Source organism: Nanorana parkeri, unplaced genomic scaffold (assembly GCF_000935625.1).
Source record: "Nanorana parkeri isolate BGI_ZX_2015 unplaced genomic scaffold, ASM93562v1 scaffold537, whole genome shotgun sequence".
Lineage (NCBI taxonomy): Eukaryota > Metazoa > Chordata > Amphibia > Anura > Dicroglossidae > Nanorana > Nanorana parkeri.
This window is the reverse complement of record NW_017306805.1, coordinates 935248-960472: the sequence shown is the minus strand read 5'-3', so window position 1 is coordinate 960472 and position 25225 is coordinate 935248. Positions and strand designations below refer to the sequence as shown.

At 41.1% G+C, this 25225-nt stretch overlaps 1 protein-coding gene across 1 annotated transcript; it reads left to right on the top strand.

The window, feature by feature from the left end:
• Window positions 1-50: 50 nt before the first annotated feature.
• LOC108791239 (hydroxysteroid 11-beta-dehydrogenase 1-like protein) lies at window positions 51-24564 on the top strand. The gene is made up of 7 exons (XM_018561662.1): window positions 51-372; window positions 1671-1801; window positions 12058-12169; window positions 19208-19299; window positions 19490-19583; window positions 20610-20775; window positions 24245-24564. Exons 1-7 carry the CDS (start codon window positions 51-53, stop codon window positions 24438-24440), a joined length of 1113 nt encoding a protein of 370 aa, XP_018417164.1. The 3' UTR covers window positions 24441-24564.
• The last annotated feature ends 661 nt before the right edge of the window (window positions 24565-25225 follow it).

Sequence of the window (25225 nt, the reverse complement as noted above, 5' to 3'; positions counted from 1 at the left end):
CACATTATTCCAGCTTTTTAGTCTCTTTGTATACCAATAGAATCAAAGAAATGGATGTAAAAAGCAGAATTACAACCTCTGTGTGTGTTTTTTTTCATCATGTGTTATGCAACACGGGGCATGGCAGCATTTTTGCACTGCAATCTATTTTATGGAGGAAGAACATAGACCATGTGACACCTCCAGATCTTGGTAGACTGCATTCCAAAGGAAAAGCTTTCACACACACAATACATGTTGTGTTACACATTTTTACAGCTGAACTGACTGTGAGCCTTCCACTTTCTACTATGGGCTACTTTATCAAAGGATGGTGCTTTGTTGCCTTTGTGGCAATAATTGGATATCTGTACAGAGACACTTTTGACCCTGGTAAGAAAATGTATGGAATAAATAATTTACTACGTACTTGATCTGGTCTATCTGGGGCAGCATGGTGAAATGTCAGTGGTATAGTTTGTTTAATATGTGACTCAAAGTTGTGTCTGATATTATAAGTATATGTGATTGCAAGCATGTGGGAGACATTACAGTGTCTATATGACATTGTGATACCCTTAACCATATAGTATACGGTATATTACTTTATTATGATGGTAATAGAAATATAACACTGCAGCCAGCATAATTTGTGATTATATTTTACTGAGTTGTCAAATATGCTGCATTTTTCTATTTCCTGGTTTAGAAGAGTACTACATACTAACATTGTGAAACTGATTTACTAAGGCCTCATTCAAACATTTGAGTATGCACCAGAGCATTTGTTTTTGTTTATTGATGCAAATTTTTTTTTGCGACAATTTGTACATTTCAGAGGAAACACCCCATGCTGGTTATTTTATGATTTTTTTTATTTTGTCTTTTTCTTATAATTAAAGGGTAGGCATGGCTGAACTCAGAAATAAAAGGCTTAGTAAGACCTGGGTTATGTCATTTCAAATACAATGGCACTGTGGTAATTCAGGAACATAAAGAGCCACATTGCATGACCTGTATTAGGAGATTACTTTTTGAATTCTAATTGACATGTGGAAGGATTAGGCTACATTCACATGGGGATTTATGCCATGTTCTGAGATTTCTGCAGCAAGTACCTACAGATTCCTGCGACTGGAATCCCAGGTTTCCCAGCTCACATGTGGCTGCTGTACCCATTGAAGTAAATGACAGTGTGACAGCAGCCACATCTGTCAGCATGGTACAGCATGATACAATTACATGTGGTTTGGGATAGGTGATTGTCCCTAGACACAGGATAGATGCATTAAGCTACAGTCATATATCCCAAAAAGCGCATGTAATCGTACCATGTTGTACCATGCTGACAGATGCAGCTGCTGTCACCTTGTCTATTACTTCAGGTAGGTACAGTGGCCACATCTGAAAGGGGGCAGATGGGATTCCATATGTTCTTGCGGCAGGAATCTCAGAAGTCCCCATGTACTTTTAAAATGTTATTTTTATATAAAATAAAGTTGGACTGGACACATTCTGGTTGTCATGGATACTGGAAAAAAAGATATGACAACATAAAAGATATGAAAACAGAAAAAGATTTATTTAAAACATTTCATGAAGGGGGTTGGAACCAGAGAAGGCAAAATATTAAAACTATAAGCAATAGTTTAATCTTCAGCTTTAATTGTGCTTATCATTTTTTTTTCCAGAAAGTCTTGCCAATGCTAAGGTCCTAGTTACAGGTGCAAGTACTGGCATTGGTGAAGAAATAGCATACCACTATTCCAGGGCAGGTGCACACCTCTTACTAACAGCAAGAAGGGAAGATGCTCTGCTCAAGGTAAGTAACAAAAATTGCAATCATCTGCTTGGGGGGAGAGAAGTTACAATATATTCATTCCAGAGGTTCAATTGATCAGACTGGAGAGTTGGGTGAAGAGCGGGGCGATTTCTAAATATGCACATTTTTATCAGTGCTGAGACACAAATATTGTACATTCACAGGGGGGCATATAAACAGCTTGGTTAGGCAACAGTGTAACAATGAGAGACAAGACAGGATTTATCTTACAATAAATTTCACAGTGTCTTATTTAAGTGAGACAATAACCACAAATATTTTTGAATGCTGGAACACTGGATTAGGCTGCAAACTAAAAGACACAAAACATGATTTACACAGCAGCAAACATAACATATTTTGCAGCTGAGGCCCAGCTGCAGAACATTATGCATAGAACCTTTACAGTGAAAGAGCACTGGAATAAAGCAGAGAAGGCCATAGGAGGCGGCAGGTCAGCAGAGGTGGCATGTGCTAGTAATGATGGCAGGTCAGGAGAGGCAGCAGGAACTGGTATTGGTGGCAGACCAGCAGAGAAGGCAGTAGTTGGTACGGGTGGCAGGAGCTGGTAATGTTGGCAGAGGCAAACCAGGTGATGTTGCATAAGCTGGTAATGGTGGCAGGCCCAGAGATGTGGCATTAGCTGGTAAAGGTAGTAATGGCAGGACTGAGCTATGGCAGGGGCTAGAAATGATGGCACTAACAGGCCAGCAGATCAGGGCCAGGAGAGGCATCATAAACTGGTAATGGTGGCTGACCAGCAGAGGTGGCAGGAGCTGGTATTGGTGGCACAACAGGAAAGGTGCAATGAGCTGGTAATGCTAACAGTGGCAGTCCAGCAGAGGTGGCATGCCAACAGCAGTGACATGAGCTGGTAAAGGTGTAAGGTACCATTTTTGCACTGGGGGGGGGGGCGGCGGCTTGCGAGTAAAAAATTAGTTGGTTGCATCAATTACATGGGATCTGTATTCATTGCTGACTCGTGAGTGGTTCATTTTTATATTAGTGAGTGGGGTCTGAAGACGACCGAATGCACTTTGGACATGAGACATGATCTTGCCACTATTGGAAATGCAGCCAAGAGGTTCTCCATCAGCACCTATTCTAAGTGGCACATTTTTTGCTCCCTTCGGTGATCCTCGGTGCCAGTGAGGACAACAGTATCCCAAACAAACTCATTCTGCCCACATACAAATCCTGGGATTTGGGAGAAATTAAACATTCTCCCAAATCATAGTGAAACAAATGGGGAAGCATGCCCCATTTTCTCTTCCTCCTCACCACCAGCTTCTTAACTCTTCTCCTCCTCGTACTCTGCTCCTGCTGCCCCTGCCTCCTGCTGCCCCTGCCTCCTACTGCCCTTGCCTCATAGGTATGGAGACAGTAGGCAAAGGATCCTGCTGACACTGCAACAGCAGGAAATCCCCTTTCACCCAGCTACTGTGGCTCCATTACCTAGTATCTTAAAGCACGCTAATCCCTGCCTCATCAGGGATTAGCGTGCCGGGGGGGGGGGGGGGGGGAGTGTACCAGAAGATGCCATTGAGGAGCACAACACAGTACTGTGTAAAGTACTATAGAGCACCGTTTAGAGCACTGTATAGCTCTCCTTATCTACTCCAACACACACTAACGAAAAAAACTGCTGGAAGCCCTTCCTATGGGAGGGAGCTAGAACATAGGCCATTAGTGACCATTCTAAGCCACCTGGCCACAGTTCAAATGCCAGAAACTGCAAAATTTGTAGTTGGTTGCTATAGTGGCCAAGCTGCAAACGACGGGCTATTTAACAGACCAAAAAGGAGCAGACAAGAGAAGTTCATTGTCAAGGTTTACATACACTTTCAGTAAACAGTAGAGACTCTAGCATTTTACAGTTGAATGCTAGAGGATGGGACTTCACAAAGGGATCGGTTTAAAAACTAACCCTTGAACTTGAAGGCACCACAGAGTATCTGCCCTACTGAAATGTTAGAAACATTTAAGCTAGTTCAGATTCATGACAAATGTACAGTTATGCTTTAAAAAGAAGGATTATTACACACACTTCTGATAAATTAGTGGAGAAAGCAAAAAAGGAAGGTTAGGAAAAGTCTTAAGAAAAAATGCTCAGGTAGAAGTGATGGTTTGTTTCATCCTTTTCATTGCTGATAGAAATCACACGTTTTATGGCATATGTCAAGGCAATCTAAAAAAAACATATTTAGTTCATCTCTAGAATACATGCACATTTCCCCACGTTTAGCCCTTTAAACACCTGCAAGTGCAGAAAAATAACTGTTGATATGCCTGAAATAAAGTGTCCACTATATTTGTTAATTGTTAGGGTTTACATAAACTTTAAATCCTATGTGCAGGTAAAAAACTACTCTTTCAGTGGGGCTACCTCCACACTGCAAGGATTAACTGCTCATTTTTGTCTAGGAATAGTCTGTAAAGGACTTCTGCTTACCTGATCCAACCTCCCCCAGCAGTCAGCACTTACCTCTCTTCACTACGCTCCAGTTTGTGAAATGTCCCTCTGTGTGCTCATGTATACAGCAGGGCTATGGGCCTGCATTGTAGGTGATTACATCAGCAAGCGCAAGGGGGAAGAGGCTGCAGGCGCTTGTCTTGAAACCAGGAGGGAGCCTGGGGGGGGGATCAGGCAAGTAAAAGTGCTTTACAGAATACCCCTAGACAAAAATGAGAAGGTGACCCTTGCAGTCTGGGGGTAGCCCCTCTGCAAGGGTAGTTTTTTTCTTTCTGGTAATAGGTTTTAAATGACTACATACAAAGTCATAATATAGGTCTAGGGGTCTAGGGCAAACTTGTATATTGAGCAGACCTATTGAGTAATATGCACTAGGAGAGGGATGAAAGTCACCCTGATTCAAGGACTTATAATGTTTGAAATCTCCAAGCATATTGCATTAAACTAGTATTTTTATATAAATTAGGAGCAAATTACACAAGTACATGGTGCTTATTTGGCACTTTTGACAAAGGACCCTTTGGTCCTTTTGGGTATCACCCTTATGTATACACACAAACGTAAAGCGGACCTTCCATGAAAATACAGCCCCTACTCCTAAATACAAATGGTTTAAATGGCCATCGAAAAATAAAGTTTCTACAAAAAAAGTAAAAAAATACTTACATCGTCCTGACTTCCAATGTTTTCAGTAGATGTGGGTGACATCACTGTGCCTTACCATTGTCTACCAGAACTGAGTGCTTAAAATCCTATGAGAATGTTCTTCAACCCATTTCAGGAGCCCATATTGAGAACCCAGCTTTCCTGGGAGACACAATGATGGAAGTGTCGGAAGCAGAGGGTAGGTTTTTCTATGAGCAAAGTTTATTTTTCATTTTCTGCCCGTGCGTGCCCGCTAGGGGGCGCGCGCGAGCAGAAAAAAAATGCCGTCTGGCGACGGCAACCCGCGAATGCGACAGTGCCGTCCGTCCGTTTTTCTACTACGGGCGGACGGCAACTGGTTAAAGACGATTGTATTTGGGGGCTGCGAGTAAAGCAAACCTTACATTTTAATGCAAGGTCCATTTTAAAGTACATGAAAAAAATTAATATAACATGTTAAAATCTTTATGAATCTGCAGCTTTTAATAAAGTAATACCTGGCGATCATGCCATGCTGACATTTCCTGTTATAGGGTGACAGCGCTGTGTTCCCACCCGTATGGGCTCCTGCATTGTCACCCGGGCACATGGGATTTCAGTGGGGACTACAAATGGTAATTTCACTACAATACATATTATGCAGCCACAGTGCACTGTTGTCACTATCAGGAAACTCAGCCTGGGAAATGCCATACAGCTCTTATTGGAGTGCATGTCGACAGAAGAACAGCAGTACTGAGATAAAGCAAAAGTGAATCCTAATATTTCATTCTTACAAACATAAATTACTATAATTTGATTCAAGTCAAATATTTGGTATATCCATGTCTGTATTTTAATAGTGAATTTACAGACATTCGTTTGTTTGTGGTTACTATCTCTAAATGGTAACTGTTCATATGGGTGTGTATGCTAGCCTGTGTAAAACGAAGTAATATGGGCAAAGTTCATGTTTACACTAGCCTTCAGGTATAAGTCAAAGTGTAGTTATACTTCATTCACATGCATGACAGAATAAGTCACTGTCCTCAGAATGTAGTAGCCTATTAAAGCCCAACTGAATGTTTAAGTTTAAATCAGCTAAATACTTTCCAGGTAAATAAAAACAAAAATTGTGAAAACTTCTTCTAGAAAACAGCAATATTCAGAGCATAAAAGCCTGTCCTCTGACGGCAAGCTGTAGTGCAGAAATCTTGCTTGACTGGGTACAAGGCCAACTTACCCTCACTGTCCTTACTTAAATAAAGATACTACAGCCAACATTTTTTGGTTTCAATATTATAATTATTTTTTTAACAAAATCAGTATAACAAGGTAATAACAAGATAAGATACATTACAGACACATAATAATGCGTAATATCATAACTCATACATGAGAAAAAGGTCCCTCGAGGACACCAGATAGATCATATAACAAAGAATAAACGGTGAGAGAACAGACCTCGGTATCTGAAAGTATGGCATTTGCAATGAGAGAGGAAGATTATGGAAAATAAAGAAGAAAAGCAATGCAGGATCAAGAACACAAGAGAAAAAAAGGTGCCATAGGCATTGCAGGCTATTCGTATCAATCCTTGGATGGTAGATTTGGATGGTAGATTTGTATCCAAGGTTCCCAGACCTGCAAAAATCGCTCATACAGCCAACATTTTTCATAATAAAAATGTATATTACAACTTTGGACAGGAATGGCCTCAGCAGTGTACAATTTCTTTAAAAATAACAGTATGTAATTAGTAAACAACAATGCCCATTTCTCAATCCACTAAACGTTGTAATGACTATAGTGCAACAATATACACTGCCTGGCCAAAAAAAAAGTCACACACACTAATATTTGATTGGACCATTATTAGCTTTGATTATGGCACACATTCGCCATGGCATTATTTTGATAAGCTTATGCAATGCCACAGCAATTATTTCCATCCAAATTTGCATTCATTTTTCACCAAGATCTTGTAGTGATGATGAGATAGCCAGACCACTGTGCAAAGTCTTCTTCAGCACATCCCAAAGATTCTCAATAGGGTTAAGGTCTGGACTCTGTGGTGGCCAATCCATGGGTGAAAATGATGTCTCATGTTCCCTGAACCATTCTTTTACAATTTTAAGCAGACCAATCCTGGAATTTTCATTATGGAATATGCATGTATCATTAGGGAAGAAAAAATGCCTTTAATGGATTGAAAAACCTGGTCATTCAGTATATTCAGGTAGGCAACTGACCTTACTTTTTGGGCACATAATGTTGCTGAACCTAGACTAATTATCCAGTGGAAGGCTCTGACCTATTTGCTTAGCTAAATCCAGGCGGTGACCTTTTTTATGGCCAGGTAGTATATATGACTGTCAAAATGAGTGCCACCTAGATTCCTGACAAGTGCCAATGTACACCATTTACACGGGTGTACGATGACCCATCGAACTGTGCTATGAGGCTCATACAGATATCTGGGTTTTTGGAAGCACTAAGTCGTGCCACATAACTGCAGTAACAGTGAGGAACCTGGTACTGTGTCTTTGGCTGTTCACTGCTTTATGCTGGACTGGAGTTATGGATAGCGTTTGTATGGGAAATGCATCATCATTTCTCACTCTGGCATTGAGGATGTAGTCAGTCAGGCAGGCACCAATACAGACAGACAATAGACAGTATGCAATTGTATTATAGTAATATTATTTATTAGTGAGTAGCAAAGGGTAGAGGTACTTTTCAGAAAGTTTTATAGGGTTATTCACAAAAGGATGAAGGGTTTGAGAAGGCAGGAGAAGTGAACAATCTAGGACAACATAACTGATTTGAAAACATTCTCCAATTCAGCTCACTATCCAGTTCAGCTATGTTGTCCTATATTGATCACTTCTCCTGCCTTCTCCAAACTCTCCACCCTTTTGTGAATAACCCTGTTAGTGTTTGGGTTTTCCGTGTATTCAGGAACATTCATTTCTTCCATGTATTCAGTTTGTCTTTAGGGCAGGTTCACACCATTTTCCAGACCAGATCTGGTCCGGAAAATGGTGTGAACCTACCCGCAGTTCCAGTGCATTCCAGACCAGACAAAATGAGACATGCAGTATTTTTCTGGTCTGGAGCGGACTGCGCTGGGGTGAACAGAGGCCAGAAATAGCATAGGGATACATTAGGATGCATTTTGGGTCTGGAAACAATTTGGTCTGGAGGTGGTGTGAATGGGCCCTTAGGGTCTGGCACAACCTTCCAGGGTTGTCAAACCACAGTCAAATTGCTATAGGAAAGTGAAGGTGGGTGGATGAGTTAGAGATCCCATTACTGTCTTCTGTAATAAGGCATGAAGCGAAGTAGGACTTTTCCAATTATCATCTGTTTGGATTTATATTTCAGTCCAGTCAATACTAAGATTTACTCAGCCCTTTCAGATTGGAATTTGGTGACCTGACGTTTCTTTGCTGCAATTAACTGAATTAGCAAGGTCACCTGGTTGCCCCCAGCCAGTGAATGGACAATGGAGGTGCAGAAGCAGGCCGATGAGTTCATCCCATTTTCACTTATTACCATGCTGTTTGTCTCCCATATACATGCAGCATACCCGATTGTCTCCTAGTGCTGCCCCTTCTTCTCTCCATCTGAATTCAGCTTTAAAGAGCGTTATAAAAGGATAAAATCAAGGCAGATTCAGATACTTACACTGGTTGCATTTAAGAAAACATTTAATTATTTTTAATGAATACATTAATGCATTTATTGATGATTTTTCATATATCTGCCTGAGGTTTTTCCTTACCCTGTGCACTGCTGCAATAATGGTATTAGTCAAAAATGGATGCTGTACAGCTTTCCCTTTTTTAATGTCATCATGATCATAGCTTATACTGACATTTGTCACTTCCCTCATTCTAATCTGTTTTTACTCTTGGGCGCAGTATTTATATGTGTCACTGAAGGTAATTGTACTTTATAGTGCACCTAACAGTCAATACTCATTGACAATTTGCTGATTGCTGGATGCATTTAAATGCTGCAAGATGAATGTTAGGTACTGTAAGAAATCAGCAAATGTCAATTGAACAGATGTATGAGCTAATATGCCTAATAAAAGGAGGAACAAATGACATTTCCTGTACTTTGGCAAGATGTCATGGCAGGGCAGGGAAGCCTTTTGTACCTTCTGCAAAATATCTTTAAAAGGTAGGTAGACATTGCAAAAATGGATGCAGCTATACCTTGCTGCAATTTTCCACAATTAGAAAATACTGCTTATATTTCTCTTTTACTGAAAGTATAAGCATGAGACATCTTAATCCTGTATGTTTTGTGAACTGAGGAACTCATCCAAGTGTTTTTTTAAGCAGTTTATGTTTCCCCCTGATACAGGTATCTGTGGAAGTGAATTCCACATTTTGTAGGCGTTTTTGATAACTCAGACCTTCCATCCCCTTTATTAATTTGGTTGCCCATCCATTAATTTTTTGTAGCTCATGGACATCCCACCTAGGAATTGGTGACCAGAGTTGAAACACGTTCTCATGATGGGGCCTTACCAGTGTTTTGTAATCCCGTGAATAAAGCCCTCTTTTAATGCAAGATAATACCGTGATACCTTGGTTCACAAACGTAATTCATTTCACGATTCTGGTCCCGAACCGAATTAGTCCCGAACCGAATCAAACTGTGATCAGATTGCGATCTTGACTAGAGGAAGCCACGACCATGTGTCAGAGCAGGGAAGATTGCTGCGGTTGTGTTCATCACCCGATGCGGAGTTCACAAACTGAAGCAAAATTTTGCCAAACTTCCTGTTTGCGAACCGAATTGTTCGCAAACAGAAGTGTTCATGAACCGAGGTAACATCGGTATAATACTGGCTTTATTAGCTTCAGCTGGGCACTGCATGCTATTGCTATAGTCTATGGTCTAATGACCATAGCACATTTCTGCGTGCGTTTTACGCGCGTCTGCAAATTAATACTAATGAGCTACAACATGCTCATAAAACACGCAACCTGATTTATCAAAAATGTATTATCAAAAACATGTGTAGAAACGCCCACAAACGTTGCTTAAGTGTGAACCCAGCCTTAATGGAGATGCAATAGCTCCGTGGTGCTGAATGGGACAAATTGTAAAGAGGAAAAAAAAGAATATTCAGAAAAGTCAGCATGTACATTTTCTTGGCACAGTTTTGCCACAGAAGTAAATATGTAGTTGGGATCCAGTTTCAGCCTGATTTCCTCTTTTCCATAGCTGCATGATCATTGATATGTCACACTGAATAAAGATTTGTTTGTAGCAAGGGCAATGCTAATTGAGTTTAAATTACATGCTTTGTAGACTGAGTAAAGTGTTCCTCATGACTCTTGAAATCCTTTCATGCCACGTTCATCCTTTCATCCATGTTCTTTATTCCTCTAAACCTGGTATTTTAACCCAGACTAGTGTTACAATGATTTCTTATCTTCATTCATGTTCCACTTGTTGGTTTAGTTTTTGTGAAGTCACAGCATTTCTCCTTCCTAATAATAGATCTATGCTCTATACTATTTTTCACATTTAATTTGTTTCCTCTCTTTTTTTTTTCCATTTACGGTAGTATTTTTTTTGTAAGGCAACCCTGGATGATAGGTTCAGATCCGCATGCTTTCTGTATGCGGTATTGCAAGTTATTACTGGTGTTTCTCAAGGTGCTAATTGGCTTCCCCTCAAACTGCTATTAGTGTGTATGTGTGGTAGGGAAATAAAATTGTGAGCTCTTTTTGGCAACTTGAGCATTTTGGGCAACTGTCACTTTTTACAGGAGGTCAACAACTGCTGTATTTTTCTCAGTACAGGTTTCCTCAAGAATGAAAATGTGTTAAAAGGCTTGCATTTCCTATGTTAGCAAACATCTTTGAGTCTATCAATCTTTCTGTTAGAATACCCTTTTAAGAATGACATGGGATGAGTCATTTTAGATGCACAGAATCTTTTTCCTATGATACATCAGCTCAGCCATGGTTTAAATAGAAATTCAAAGTAAATTTACATTAAATTTACATTTTAAAAAATTCCCCATATAAAATAATTATGGCGGATGAAAGATTCATACTAGACAATGTTGTAAATCCCACATTGCATTGGACATACTTGTTTTTTTTCTCAGATTCCTATACTAAAATTGATAGTATGCAGCTCCACGATGGTCACCCACCACATGCAGTAAGAATGACCATGGTAGGAGGACATCAGATAAGCTGAAGCTGACTGATCTTGAAGCTGGACCCCAAGGTTAGTTAGGTTGTAAGGCTTGCACAGTTAGTAAAGAGCTGATGCAAGACTATTCTGCTATCCATTGAACCTCTACTACATCTAAGCCACAAATCTTCTAATTTGTAGCCTTGAGCAACCACTAGTGGATGATAGAGTTTTATATACCTTTCAACATTTTCAAATCCTATATACAATCATCTTTAAAGTGGACTTCAATTTAGAAAGTGAAGATTTGCTATGTTATAGGGGACATCCAGAGATGTTCTCTGTGCCCGATCAGCACACTGAAAAATCTTCCTTTTGTCTTAAATTCCTCCTGAAAACTAACAGTGCACTTTCTGGTATATGAGGGTGCCAAGGCACTGCTGTACATACAGTGTCATAGCTGTATATCTGTAGTGTGAGATCTCAGGCTGCCTCTGACTGCTAGTTTTACAATTTTATGAGTGAGATTTACTGATGTCACTACTGTGCTACTTATTGTTCTCTTTGCTGGAGGCTCTGGCATGAGAAAGCAAAATGCTGCCTCTACCAAAATGGCTGCCTCCACACAGTGCAGAACAAGGCATGGTAAATCAGCAATGGGAAAAATATCAGCAGCAGGGAGACCACTGGCAATATAGGTGGTAGTCATTTGTCTGCTTTGATCACTGCCAAATCCAGGCCCAGCCTATCTAACCATGCCAATATTTATAACAAATAATTTCTGTTCTTATATGTTCCACCTATTTAGCAGTCCAGCAATATGGATTTTTCATCAAAGTTAAAAATAATTGAAAGCTGTGAACTAGTAAAATATTAATTTAGTGAATATAGGGCATATTTTGCAGAAGTAGCGGAGTTAGCCTTGCTGTGGATTGTTTCATGCTGGCTCGGGTAATGAACTCTCTGAACCTTCTCTTGAATGCAGGTGAAAACCAAGTGCCTGAAGCTTGGAGCAAAGAGTGTGTCGCTGGCCCCTGCTGACATGGCCTCATCAGAAGCTCGTGAAAAAGTGATGGAACAAGCTATAACTGCCATGGGTGAGAGAAATGATTGGTGTAGGAACTCAAATGCTCTAAAAATTCAGAACATTTTCGATTTCTTTCCAATGATGGAAGGCTTTAAGTGACAATAGGCATCCCATAGGAGCCTCAGATGACTGCATTTCACATTGAAGTTTGTTACCATTACAGACATTCACATATTGTTCTGACAGTTGTGATAATGCTGTGATGTTTCAGCCAAGGCTAAATACAATGCTTTCAAATAAATGGATGAAAATTGTGTGTTTACCATGCTTTGCTAAATGTATCTCTTCCAGCTTTTCTGTCCATTTTGCAGTTATATTTCCACAGCCTGCAATGGAGTTCTGCCTACTCTGTTCATATAGATGTACCTATTCATGCTGTAGACCCACGGGTTATATGTTTTTGTAGACCTCTAGCAAGTCTTTCATTGAAATTATTGAAATTAATATTTAATGTGTCCAAATTTCAAGACCCAACTACAATATTACATGCTTAGAAATGTGTGAACTACAGTGTAGATAGACAAACTGATTAAGTTTAATTGCATTTTCCAGCATTGAACAAATATGTAGCCCATGGTGAAAGAAGCAAATAGGCGGCCATTGTTGGCTTCTGAAAATTCTTGTTTTCTGGCTGGCATGCGTATCCATTGGCTTGATTGCTTTCTGAATTACCAACCTGAAATAAATATGGTGAGAAGGAGTTCTAACTTCACTTGCTGTATTCTTTTTATGGGAAAGTCATTGGATTGGTATGACAGCAAAGCAACAAGCCTTTTCTAAAGGAACCTAGCAATGCCACCTTACATAGAGTATTTCTCTGAGCAAAGGAAATAGCAGTTCATTGTAAAGAGGTTTCTTTCAAACTTTATTTGAACAACTGCTTCATGAAATCATTTTTAAATGTCCTTCTTTGATCTAAAAGGAACAACCCTATTTCAGCCCTTGAATAAAATGAACCTTGTCACTGATAAGTTTTCTTTATCTGGTATCTCTGCTTTAGAGTTATTACTTACAGAAATTATCCATTGGCCATTTGCCTTCAGTAAACTCGGTGAACTGATGTTTGTTTGCTTTTGATTAGACTAATTAAGATTGTCAGAGATTTTTCAAAGGAACATTGCATGGCAGCGATATAAAATATAGTAGATATTATGGCAGTCAGATCATGCGTGTGTGTCTTGCTGCTTAAATATATACAGATTCTAAAGTTGCTCTAAGGTTAAATAATCAGGCAGCAATCCTTCAAGGTTTTTTCTTTATCGTTCATTGAGGGACACAGGAATGTAGTAATTCCTAGACATCTGGGTTATATGCTACCATCTATGGGAGTTGGGACACTGGAAAACAGAATATCCTAGACGGTTGGATGCCTTTTCCTTAGCTTTGCTCTGCCTTTTTAACCTAATTTTTCAGTTCAGTTAAGATACCGTGCTGTAGCTAGTTTCTACACAGCAGCTATTCGGATAAGCCTACATTCAGCAACAGCCTTGGATGCCATACACAGACCTCACTGGACTGGAGATTGTGAGACTAGATTGGAAAGTCACCTTCCAGCACTGGGCACTTCTTTACAACACTTTCCAGACCTTCATGTACTGTGTTAACTGCAGATCACTTTCCAGGTCAAGGACCATGGCACAGACTTTGGGTGGGACCCCTGTCTCTGAAGGCTCACATACTGAGTAAGGCTTGTTGGGCTGAAGCACTAGGAGCTACCTTACAGTTATTGTGCTATGGTTAGCCATCTTCTTTGCTCAAGACTGAGGGAAAGAGCGCTGATGTCGTCTGATAGGTGGAGTGCTGCGCCTTACCTCCACATTCCACCATTCGGCCTAGAGAAAGTACCATCTCACTGCTGCTCCTGCTTCTAAAGCATTAAGTGGTCTCTGACAACATGTCTTCTCAAAGACACACTGAGGATAGTCTCACTACTATGGGTGACTTCAGCCCACACTACCCTTAGGGTTTTCAGAGTGTTTTTTCTTTCCTTAGGTGGTGAGCAGACAGCTCATGTTTCTACCATGCTGCAGACACTCTCAGTGGGAGATGGTATGCATCCAGGGGTCTTCATGGGTCCAGATATTTTCTAGTAAGCCACTCCAACTATGGCAAGCCTGTATTAGAAGTTTCTCAAAATGACCTGCTCCTTTCCTTAATCAGGTGATCATGCGTCACATGTTTTTCCCCTACCCCTCGCTCCATGGCTGTGGGCACTTCACTTGATCAAGGCAAATCAGGGGACATGTATTCCCATGTCCTGAATCAAATTAACTGGCCCTGTAGGAGGTTTTTCCTGTCCGGTTCTAGAGTCACCGCCGGGTGGATGATTCTACTCATCCTGCTGTTTTTTAGTGTTGCTCCACCATTATGAAGTGGTTGTCTTCCACTTCTCTCTAGTTTTAAGGGGCATACTTCTTGCACCCCTTTTTTCCCCTTTGTTGGTCAGTCTCTCTGGTTTCATTGAGGTTGTCACCAGCTCCTATCCCCTTGGGATTTTATGCTTGATGGTTCTCTATCTTGATTATCTCTTACGAGATTGGATGGCTGTCCAGGACATCCTTACTCCTTTTTGGAGCTTTCTTCCCTGATACCTAGGGTCGAACGTTTAAGGCTTAGGACTTTTATAATCCTATGACTGGTTGATCTTACCTTGTGAACCTGTTATCCAATTTTGGCTGTTTTGAGTAGGGATGCACCGATATATCGGCCACCGAAATATATCGGCCGAAAATGGCACTTTTAGCAAAATGCCGAAAGTGCAATTTTTTGCCCGAAATAGCGGTGCATCTGCAATTTCTCTCCTTCTCACTGGCCGCTGCTCTGTGTCCCAGGAGGAGAGAAACTGTCACAGGAGGCTGAGCTGTGCGGGTGAGGAGAGTGCTGTGAGTGGCCGGCGTCTCTCCTCCCCGTTCAGCCTCCTGTCACAGATCAGGAGAGCGGCGTTGTGGGCAGAGACAGCCATCGCTGTCACAGGAGGCTGAGTTCTTCTCCCACAAAACCTCGCCCAGCCTCCTGTGACAGTGTGTCAGGGTGGAGAGTGGGTACAAACGATCAGTGATCGCTGAGTGTTTGTAAATAATTGAGGACATAGTATGTTTACTGTGTCCTCAATTATGAATGAATGGGAAGTGATCTACATCACTTCCTGTTCATTCATGATTGTGGACATGGTAAAAATACTATGTCCACAAGTTATGAGTCTCCCGGCCGCCAAGGAGAGAAACACTGCTTTTTCTTTTTTTTTCTTTATTCTGACACGGAGCCGTGTCAGAATAGAAAATAAAAAAAATAATTTTGGGCCATAGAAATGCATTGCTAGATTCCTATTGGCTATTTCAATTTGCAATAGCCAATAGCAAACTAGCTATTGTACCCGCCCTCTGCTGCAGTTCTCCATCAGGTCTGCCACTACTGATTGACAGCAGCAGAGGGTGGGTACAATAGCTAGTTTGCTATTGGCTATTGCAAATTGAAATAGCCAATAGGAATCTAGCAATGCATTCCTATAGACAAAATTATTTTTTTTCTATTCTGACACGGCTCCGTGTCAGAATAAAGAAAAAAAAAGAAAAAGCAGTGTTTCTCTCCTTGGCGGCCGGGAGCAGGAGACTCCCAAAGCGCCTGGGAGAGTTTTTAGTTTTTTTCTTTTTCTTGACTTCAGCAGAACTGCCGGCCAATAGAAAACAGTTAAGTGGAGCTAGCTGTCACTAAATATAAAAAAATTTAAGTTTATAAAAATTAATAAAAATAAAATATTTTTTAAAAATTTGAAAAAGTTAGAATATAAAACATTTTCGGTTTCATCTTCGGCCTGACATTTTTTTTCATTTCGGTTTCGTTTCGGTTTTGAAATTTTCATTTCGTTGCACCTCTAGTTTTGAGGATATGAAGCCTCCTAGTGTTCCCTTTGTTGACCATTCTTGTTGTTGGAGGTTGCTTTACCTCACAGTTTCTGCTGGTGTGGACCCTTTGGTGGCTATTCTTGTCTTGGCCTGAGCATAAGGTTCCCCTGAGTCTTTAGCAGTTATCCTGTCCTGTTGGGAACTTCATTTCTTTTGGTACAGTTATGCTCTACCCTCACAGGCCTATGGCTCATGAGGAAGCATCCCCACAGCATGATGATGCTATCACAGGGGTGCCCATAAGGTCGATCGCCTAGCGATCACTGGTAGATCGCAATGTCCTCTCCTCCGGCCTATGGGGCTTCTCTGGATCACCGCTGCTCTCCCCATCTGTATGCAGCGGGGATCCGAGAAGAAGTGAAGGAACCGGCGGCGGGGGAGGACAGAGCCGCCGTCAGAGAACTAATGCCGAGTGGTGAGGAGAGAGAGAGACGCTCGGTCAGGATCTGACAGTCGGCGCCTCTCTCTCCCCTCACCGCTCGGCCTTAGTTCTGTGACAGCAGCTCCGCTGGAGTGGCTGAAGTGCTTTGTGTCGGATCCCCTGCTGCCTCTGCCCGGGAGAGCAGGGGGGAATCCATGGGGGAAGCTGTGCCCCCGTGCATGGCCAAGCGGTAGAGGATCGGTACATATCAGTGATATGTACCAATCCCCTGTGCAGGACAAACACTGGAGCGATTAGCTGATCACTCCAATGTTTGTAAATAACTGGGGGACACATAGTACTATAGGGCTTAGACCCCTATCAAAAATAGTGCTCACAGCATTTTTGCGGATCGCACTTGACTGGAACGCGGGCACTAATGTGCCTGGGTTCCGGGTGCAGGCGATCGCACTGTGGGCGAGGGGCTGGCCTGCGGTGCCATTGATTTCAATGCAACGCCACGCACTCCCGCCCCTGAATGCAGGTGTTTTTTTGTTGGTAGATCTCATTGAGCTCGTCATTTGAAAAGTAGATCTCCAGACGAAAAATTGTGGGCGCCCCTGTGCTATCACCATGCTTCATAGTGGAAATATGTTGTTAATGAAGACATGCAGTGATTGGCCTATACCAGATCATAAGAGTTTAGTCTGATGGCCAAAAAACGTAATTTTGGTCTTTTCAGACCATATCATCTTCTATAAGTTAGTTTCAGAGTCCCCAAGTACTTTCTGGCAGACTGTACGTGAGATGCCTTGTTAGTTAGCAGTGGATTTGTTGTGCCACTCTCCCATAAGGCTGCAAACAGTGCATCCAGGCAACAACTTATGTTGTATGCATAGTCTCTCAAGTTGCAAGGCCTGTAACTCCATCAGACTGGCTATACGTTTTTTGGTGGCCTCCCTCCCTAGTCTTCTTCTTGCATGGTCCCTCACTTTTGGTTTACATTTGTTCTTGGCAGATTTTCATACTCTTTCTTCATACTGATTTAAACTGTAGTCCAAGGTATATTTAGTGACTTGAAAATGTTCTTGTATTCATTCCCTGACTTGTGTTTTTCAATCACCTTTTACAGAGGTACTAGGAATGTTCTACTGTCATCATACTGTAGGTTATGCTATGATACTGACTCACCTGAAGACTAGAACCTTCCAGATATATGTGTGTTTATTCTAAAATCGCTTAGGCCCCATTCACACTTGAGCTGGGCATCTTTGTGTGTTTTTTTGGGCGTTTTTGTGAGTGTTTGTACAGGCATTTTTGCAAGTGTTTCAGGCTTGGGCATTTTATTTTTTAGCCAATGCAAAGCTAATTACTATGCAAAAAACACTTTACATGCATTTTGAGCTTTTTTCACGAAAATGTGCTTCCATGTACCTGTAATGTGCAACCCTTTTGCGTTTATTGGTTTTATTATCTTACAATGAAAAAATGCACATGCAAAAAGGCCAAAAAAAGAATTCTGCCAATCTCCTAGAGATATTTGGACAACCTTTCTTGTGCTGGCACATAACATACATAACCTTTAGCCTCTACTGCACTGTGCTCAGAGTTCTGTCAAAGTAATACTTCAACTAAAAAAATATATAAAGAATCTCTGTAATAAATCCATGGCTGTAGTGCATATTCCCACATCAGACCTAAACATAATAGAGCCTATTAAAAATATACACTATAAGCCACTAGTATCCGCTTAGTCTACATGTATGGAGGTGGTTTAGTCTACTTGGGCAATGGTTACTACTTATGTATTTTTGTAAAGTGGACCTTGTACAAAAGGTAATTACTCTCTGCTTAAGTTAATTATCTGCTAGCCTCCCACATGTAAAATTGCTGAATACTTAAAAAAAAAATTAACAATAAAAATAAAAAGATATTTACCACAGACCCCTGTTAATGTCATTTAACATGCTGTATACTGCGCAGGAGCACACTTTTGGGGGATTTGGAATCTTCAATTTGGAATTGGGGGAAGGCTGTGCCCTGATAGATTGTAAGCTCTCATGAGCAGGGCCCCCCTAATCCTCCTGTATTGAAATAGCATTGTAGCTGTACTGTCTCTCTCCATTTTGTAAAGCGATGTGCAAACTGTTGGCGCTATATAAATCCTGTATTATAGTAATAATAATAATGTCATTGGCACCTGGAGTCAATTTTTTTTACAATTGAAAAAAACCCATGGGGTCCCCTCTTTGCCTTCTCCAAACTCTTCACCCTTTAGTGAATAACCCTGTGAGTTCAAGGCAAAACGTAATGTTTATCTGACTGTGCCCTAATTATCAATAAAACATCAGTGCTTGTTGGTGTTTTTCCTGGTTATCATTGCCTACTTGCCTGGTGTGGGGCGTTGACGCACATGCATTATTGCATGTTTTTTTGCACTGCAATGTGCATTGCATTTCGGCAGCCCATTCATTTTTTCATCATTGCATAATTTCTCAGTACCTCAGCACATGAAAAAACACATCTTCACTATTTTAGCAAACCCAATACACCACATCATGCAACTGTGGATTGTCGTGTGCTATAACAGAAGTGTGTTCTGACTTCAACTGTGTGTTGGGGTACCATTAAATATGAATGGCAAGGAACCCCAATTAACATATGCCCATACATTACCGTGCGTTGCTAAAATGTGTTAATGTGTGAATGCGGCCTTGTTTTTATGAATGTTGTCTTTTGAAAAAGAATAAAAATCTTTTAACAGTTACTGTTTGTATTTTGGCAGGAGGTTTGGACTATCTGGTGTTAAATCACATTGGTACAAGCCCATTTGAAATGTGGGACGGAAATATCAATTACATAAGGTGGCTAATGGAGGTGTGTGTTGCTTTTTCTACACTAACCCTTGACATTTCATTCAGAATATACTCCTATCTAATAACGAAAATTTGTTCTACTATTTCAGGCTAATCTACCTAGGCAATGGTAATCTTATGCCACTTATCGATTGAACCAATCATTGGCAGTCACCTCAATTGCAGCATATAACTCTTCATTGTGCTTACAGGTGAACTTCCTCAGCTACGTCCATCTTGCCACCATGGCTCTCCCCCACTTGACAGAATCAAAAGGTTCCGTTGTTGTTCTATCCTCTCTTACAGGTAATTTTTTTGAAAAATCAATTATGGCAGATGAAAAATATGGGTGAGGTCCAGATACAGTGCCATACAATGGGGGGAATTTATCAAAACTGGAGCAGAAAGAATTAGGGTGCAATTTCACATTAGTAAAAAAAACAAAAAACATTAACATGCTTGTAAAGTCTGGGCACATGACAGACCTATACAATGAATAAGAACAGGGTATGATTTTCAATGGCCCCTGTTCACACCTGAGCAGCAAAATGCCAGCAGGAAACCGACCAAATGCCCGAAAAGGTACATGAGCTAACAGAGCATAGGGTAGGGAGTTAACAGAGCATTTTTGCTTCTTAGACTTCAATGGAAACGCGCGTCAGACGCATATTGTACATTTTTGTGCACATTTATGTGCATTTGTGCGCATGTTCGTCCATTGCCCGCATGTTTCTTAAGCTGCCATTCAAAACACGCGTCTTCATGTATGCATGTGTAAACACACGGCAAAATGCGCATAAACGCTCAAATAACCACATGCTGAGCACGCACGTACGAACATGCAAAAACGATGCTGCCTAGGTGTGATCCCGGCCTAAATGTTAATGGAATCCTAGGTATTAAATGTACATGTAAATGTAGCAGTGACATGATCACTGTTCTGTTTATAGCCTAGAGAGCCATGGGTTGGAGTCAGCTGGCCCACCCACTACAGGCTGCCTGCAGAAAACTACAGGAGGGGTGGATACAAGACCAATCACCATGTACAAGGAGAGCGGGCAGCAGTGACCGGTCTTTATTATAGGAAGTTCCTGCACAGAGGAAAAGTGCAGGAGCTGTTTCATGCTAGATCTGGAAGAGATATACAAATGACACCAAGATTGAATTGACAATGCATATACCACTTGTACGTAGACGATATTTCTTAACCCACATATCGGCTTTAAAGGATAATTCACTTTTGCTGAAAAGTATTAGTGCATACAAGAATAATAAATACATAAATTAATCTAGCATGAGAGTCTGTTCTAATATGTTACTTTGATCATCCAGGTAAAATTGCAACCCCATTTACCACATCATATGGTGCGACAAAGTTTGCATTGGACGGATTCTTTTGGTCTCTGCGACATGAACTAGCCATGAAAAATGTGCAGGTGTCCATTACTTTGTGCATCCTTGGCCTCATTAATACCCAATCAGCTATGGAGAAAGTCAAGTAAGTGGAACATCTGTTTTATTGAAATTTTGCTTACAGGAAAAGCTGGGAACAATGAGAAACCAGGGTGAAACAGAATGCACCTTGAGAATTCCACCGGAAAGGAAATAAATAAATGTGGAATATCACAAGAAAATTGAATATTAAAAAACAACATGTACAGAACTAACCCTTACAGTGGAGTTACCCCCACACTGCAAGGGTTAAGTGCTCGTTTTGGTCTTGGGTCTAAAATGAAAAAAATATACTCACCTGATCCTCAGTCCCGTGGCAATGATTGCTCACTTCTCTTCCCCTCCACTCTAGCTGTGGAATGTTCCTGGGAGTCCTTGAACCCCTGGAGCCTGGGGGTGAAGAGGCTGCAGAGTCTGCTCTAGCAGCCAGGTGGGACTGTGGATCGGGCAAGCATATTTTTTTCATTTTAGACCCTAGACCAAAACAAGCACTTAACCCTTGCAGCACAGGGGTAGCCCCGCTGCAATGATTAATGTTATACATGCCCGAAGTTCTTTAAGTAAAGTAAAACAACATTTGGCAAGTTCAGAATTAGAACAAAGTAAAAGAAGGGGGTGGGGTGTTGCTTCAATCTCTGTTTCTTTCCGGGCCCTAAAGCGGTCCATTTAAGTGGGCAGGCTAGTGCGTTGTAGCAGACGTGAGCTTGTTTTGTTTTTGTTTTGGCAGCTTAGGGCTTTTACATGAAAGCGATCTGGGCACCTGTAAGGCCACCTGATCACTTTAATGTGACTCGTGAGGTATGTCTTCCCCTTCCAGACGTCCCCACTTCATGGTTTCCAGGCTCTCCAACTCCTCCTGGGAGCCAGGGACCACAACAGTCTCAGGATGGTGAACGGATGTTCCCTGATGTCCTCTCCAGTGTGTGGCTCAAAAAGCGCTCAGCTCTGAGCATTTCCATGTTTAGAGCTGTAAAAATCTCGGGTCTAATAGACCCCTGATGTCTCCAGAAAGAGTACCTGTCACCTGCCCAATACTATCACATTGGATGTCTGTTCCTGTCGCTCTGCACGCACACATAAAAAAGCTAACATATAAACAATGATAGCGCAACACATATTGGGTGTTGCCGCTCACGCCAGAATGAGAAAAATATTTCTTGGTCTCTCATTAACTCTAAATTGATGAGCAATTGAAGTGTCACCTATTGATCATTTTCGCTACCATAATTTTTTGCCATTTTGCTGGCACATGCAGTTTTGAGGCATACATGTTTGGTCTCTGTTTACTAGAAACAAAGTCACCTTTGCATTGTTTACACAGAAATTGGGGTTACATTGTGTTTGTGTGTACTCAAAATCTATTTTAGTGTATTTTGTACTGTAAATTTAGATTTTATAAACAGTTGTTCAAATTTCTATTCTACAGGGCCTCTGTGTAATTTTCTAGCCAAATATGCAGATTTTAACATGTGTGCAAAAAAATTACTCTGGTAGCAAACTAGTTAAATACCACCAAAAGAAAGCTTTATTCACTATAAAGCCAAAGGACACAGCCGTAGCTTCGGCTGATCCTTCGGCTCACTTCGGCCGCCGGAGCCCGTTTAACCGAAGAGCTGCTGTACGGGCTATTTGCTATAGCCTGTACAGCAGCTAAATGCAGCCGAGCCGAACCCATATGCTTCAGCTCGGCTGAGCCGTAGTGACACCCGAAGCGTGAAGAAAGGTCGGCCGAGGGGCCGACCGTTCTTCACGCAAATGACAGCTAGGCAGAGCCAGCTGTGATCTCACGGCTCGCTGCGCTCAATTGTAATGACACATCAGCGTCCCCACATGACCTGGGGAAGCTGATCTCTCATTAAACAATAACAACTGGGCGGAGCTGGCCGTGACGTCATGGCCGGCTCCGCCCAGTTGTTATTTTTTGCCCGGGACCAGCTAGAAGACTCGGGCAGGTGCCGGCCAATAGAATACAGTTGGACGGAGCTGGAGGTGATGCCACTGCTAGCTCCGCCCAATTGTTTATAATTTGCCGGCATCTGTAAGATTCAACATTATTCTGTGTGCATTGTGTTTTAAAAAAAATATTATTTATTTATTTAATTTTTTCTTTAAAATATTTGTATTATTTTCTTAATTAGATTTACATTTTCATATTTTTTTAACTTTTTTAAAATCATTTTTCAACATTTCTTTTTTTCATTTATGTTTTTTTCTATTCTGCCGAGCCAAATCCTGCTCGGCAACATTCGGCTATTCACTCACCGCCGTTTGGCCCCTATGAGAATAGAGGCGAACGGCAGCGAGTGAGCTGCCGGAGCTTCGGCTCAGCCGATCTAGATGATGGATCGGCTGAGTCGAACTCCTTCTGCACTTCGGCTCAGCCGAACATACAGAGCATGTTCGGCTGACCGAAGGCAACCGATGTACGGCTGATTTTAGTAGATGTACGGCTGAAATCAGCCGTACAAGGCTGAAGTGAATAGCCGAACAGCGTTCGGCTCACTTCACTTCTGCTCCTTTATTCACTCGGCTACCTTCCATATAAATGGTATAAAATGAATTTTACATTCAGTAAAGTGCATGTACAGTGCATGTCTGAGTAATTGTCAGTCAAACTATTACAGCACTGATACAGTAAATGGCCTGGTAATGAAGGGGGTATTTGCGGGTTGGTATGCAAGCAGTTAAACATTTTTATGAGTTGGACAAAATAGTAATAATTACCGCATTCAGACCACCATGGTGATCAGACATTTCATTTTCTGCCACAGATGAGCTTCCCTGCCTGCAATGAGCTGAAGCTTGATGAAAACTGACGAGGTTAGCTCTAAGGCATCATCCCAGAGAGTGTCACTGTGTCCTCATTTCCAAACTACCCAAATACGCACATCAGTTTCTAGTACTGCTGTCTTGTTCTGTACAACTTTCCTTCCCAATTTACAGTGTACTACTCCATTGGCTCTGGTAGAGCGGTAGGATCATGGCATAGACCAGGGGTAGCCAAACTTCAGCTCTCCAGCTGTTGTGGAACTATAGTCCCATAACGCATTACAAGACTGGCAGCCACAGGCATGACTCTCAAAGGATGATGCTTAATGGGTTTTATTGTTTCATCACAGTTGGAGGGCCAAATTTGGATACACCTGCCATAGAGAATAGTGGTGCCATCATCCTTATAGTTCAGTTTTGGATATTTACTTTCTGCACTCAGATTTTTGCTAGCATCTTAGCATCTAGCTAGACAGAGCTGCTTTAAAAAGACGTAGAAAAGAAGAACCACAAAATAAGCTTTCTCAAACGTCCATCACAATGCCCTTGCTGCATTTTTTTTCAAATCAGCCCTGTGTTCTTTAGCATTTTAAGGCATCTGTTTTAGAATAAAGGAAGGTGTTCCCAGGTATTGGTTTGTTATATGTTTGAGCTGGGAAAAGGGAAACTAAAGAGGAGGTTATCTGAAGCTGTCGGGGCACAGAAAGGTAGACCATTTACATGTTCTTGTCTTTTTTAATCTCTAGAGATAAGATCGCTATGCCTGCTTACCCTGCCCAAGATGCAGCCTTAGCAGTGGTGTCAGCTGGGACCAGCCGTGTGTCAGAGATGTATTATCCTTGGTATGTAAGACCCGTCTGCTTCGTCAGAGACTGGTTTCCACAGAGCAGAGACTGGATGATACAGAGGTCATACCAACAAGCGTCAGATGAGAAGCACTAAAAAATTAAAAGTACTAGAAACCATTTTTTTTTTATTATAAGCAAAACTTGCATTATGATATTGTTTGTGATGTTAATGTAAAATTTGTTTTTAAAATACCAAACTGCTTACCAGTCTTTATTAAAAAAAACCCTCATGCAGGTTATTTTTAAAGCTTTAACAAGCTCCTCTTCATAATCCATTGCATGAAGAAAGCTTGGAATTTTCAAATTAACCCGTGAAGTATACAGTTCCTAGACTTATGTGTACTTAAATACAAAGCAGGCCCCGACCAGTAAAGGATACAGCCTTCTGGTGCCCACCATCTGGATTCCCAGATTCCCTGGATGCTACAAACATGTTTATATATATATATATATTGCATATACAGTAAACGCTCTGTTATCCGGTATTTAACTAACCAGAACTCTCATTTAATCAGAATAAAAAATCCTGTGTTTTCACTGTTCTGCTGATCTGCGGCATGTATTATCCTGGAAATGATTGTGTGTCTATTTGACTTAATTTGCTTTTGATTACTGCATTTCAATATTAATATGAAGTCAATACAGAGTTTATGTTATGATATGGTATAGCATATGGCATTAGTTCGACCTATTTTTAATAGTAACTCTCAACGCAACCAGAAACTACATTTATCCGGAATCTGCCAATCCCAGTGGATGCCGGATAACTGGGAGTTTACTGTATATGATTTCCCCTCATTTCCTGCCTCAGTGGCAGCCAAAACAGTAGATTTTTTCAGTGACAAATGATAATAAAAACATCTTTTGCAATAGAGTTAG

What these genes read in the sequence shown, in the direction of transcription:
- LOC108791239 (XM_018561662.1), top strand. Translation starts at nt 51, where the DNA reads ATGGATGTAAAAAGCAGAATTACAACCTCTGTGTGTGTTTTTTTTCAT. An exon ending in CAGAGACACTTTTGACCCTG is followed by an intron (nt 373 to 1,670) that starts GTAAGAAAATGT and finishes TTTTTTTTCCAG; the next exon opens with AAAGTCTTGCCAATGCTAAG. An exon ending in TCAGCTATGGAGAAAGTCAA is followed by an intron (nt 20,776 to 24,244) that starts GTAAGTGGAACA and finishes TTTAATCTCTAG; the next exon opens with AGATAAGATCGCTATGCCTG.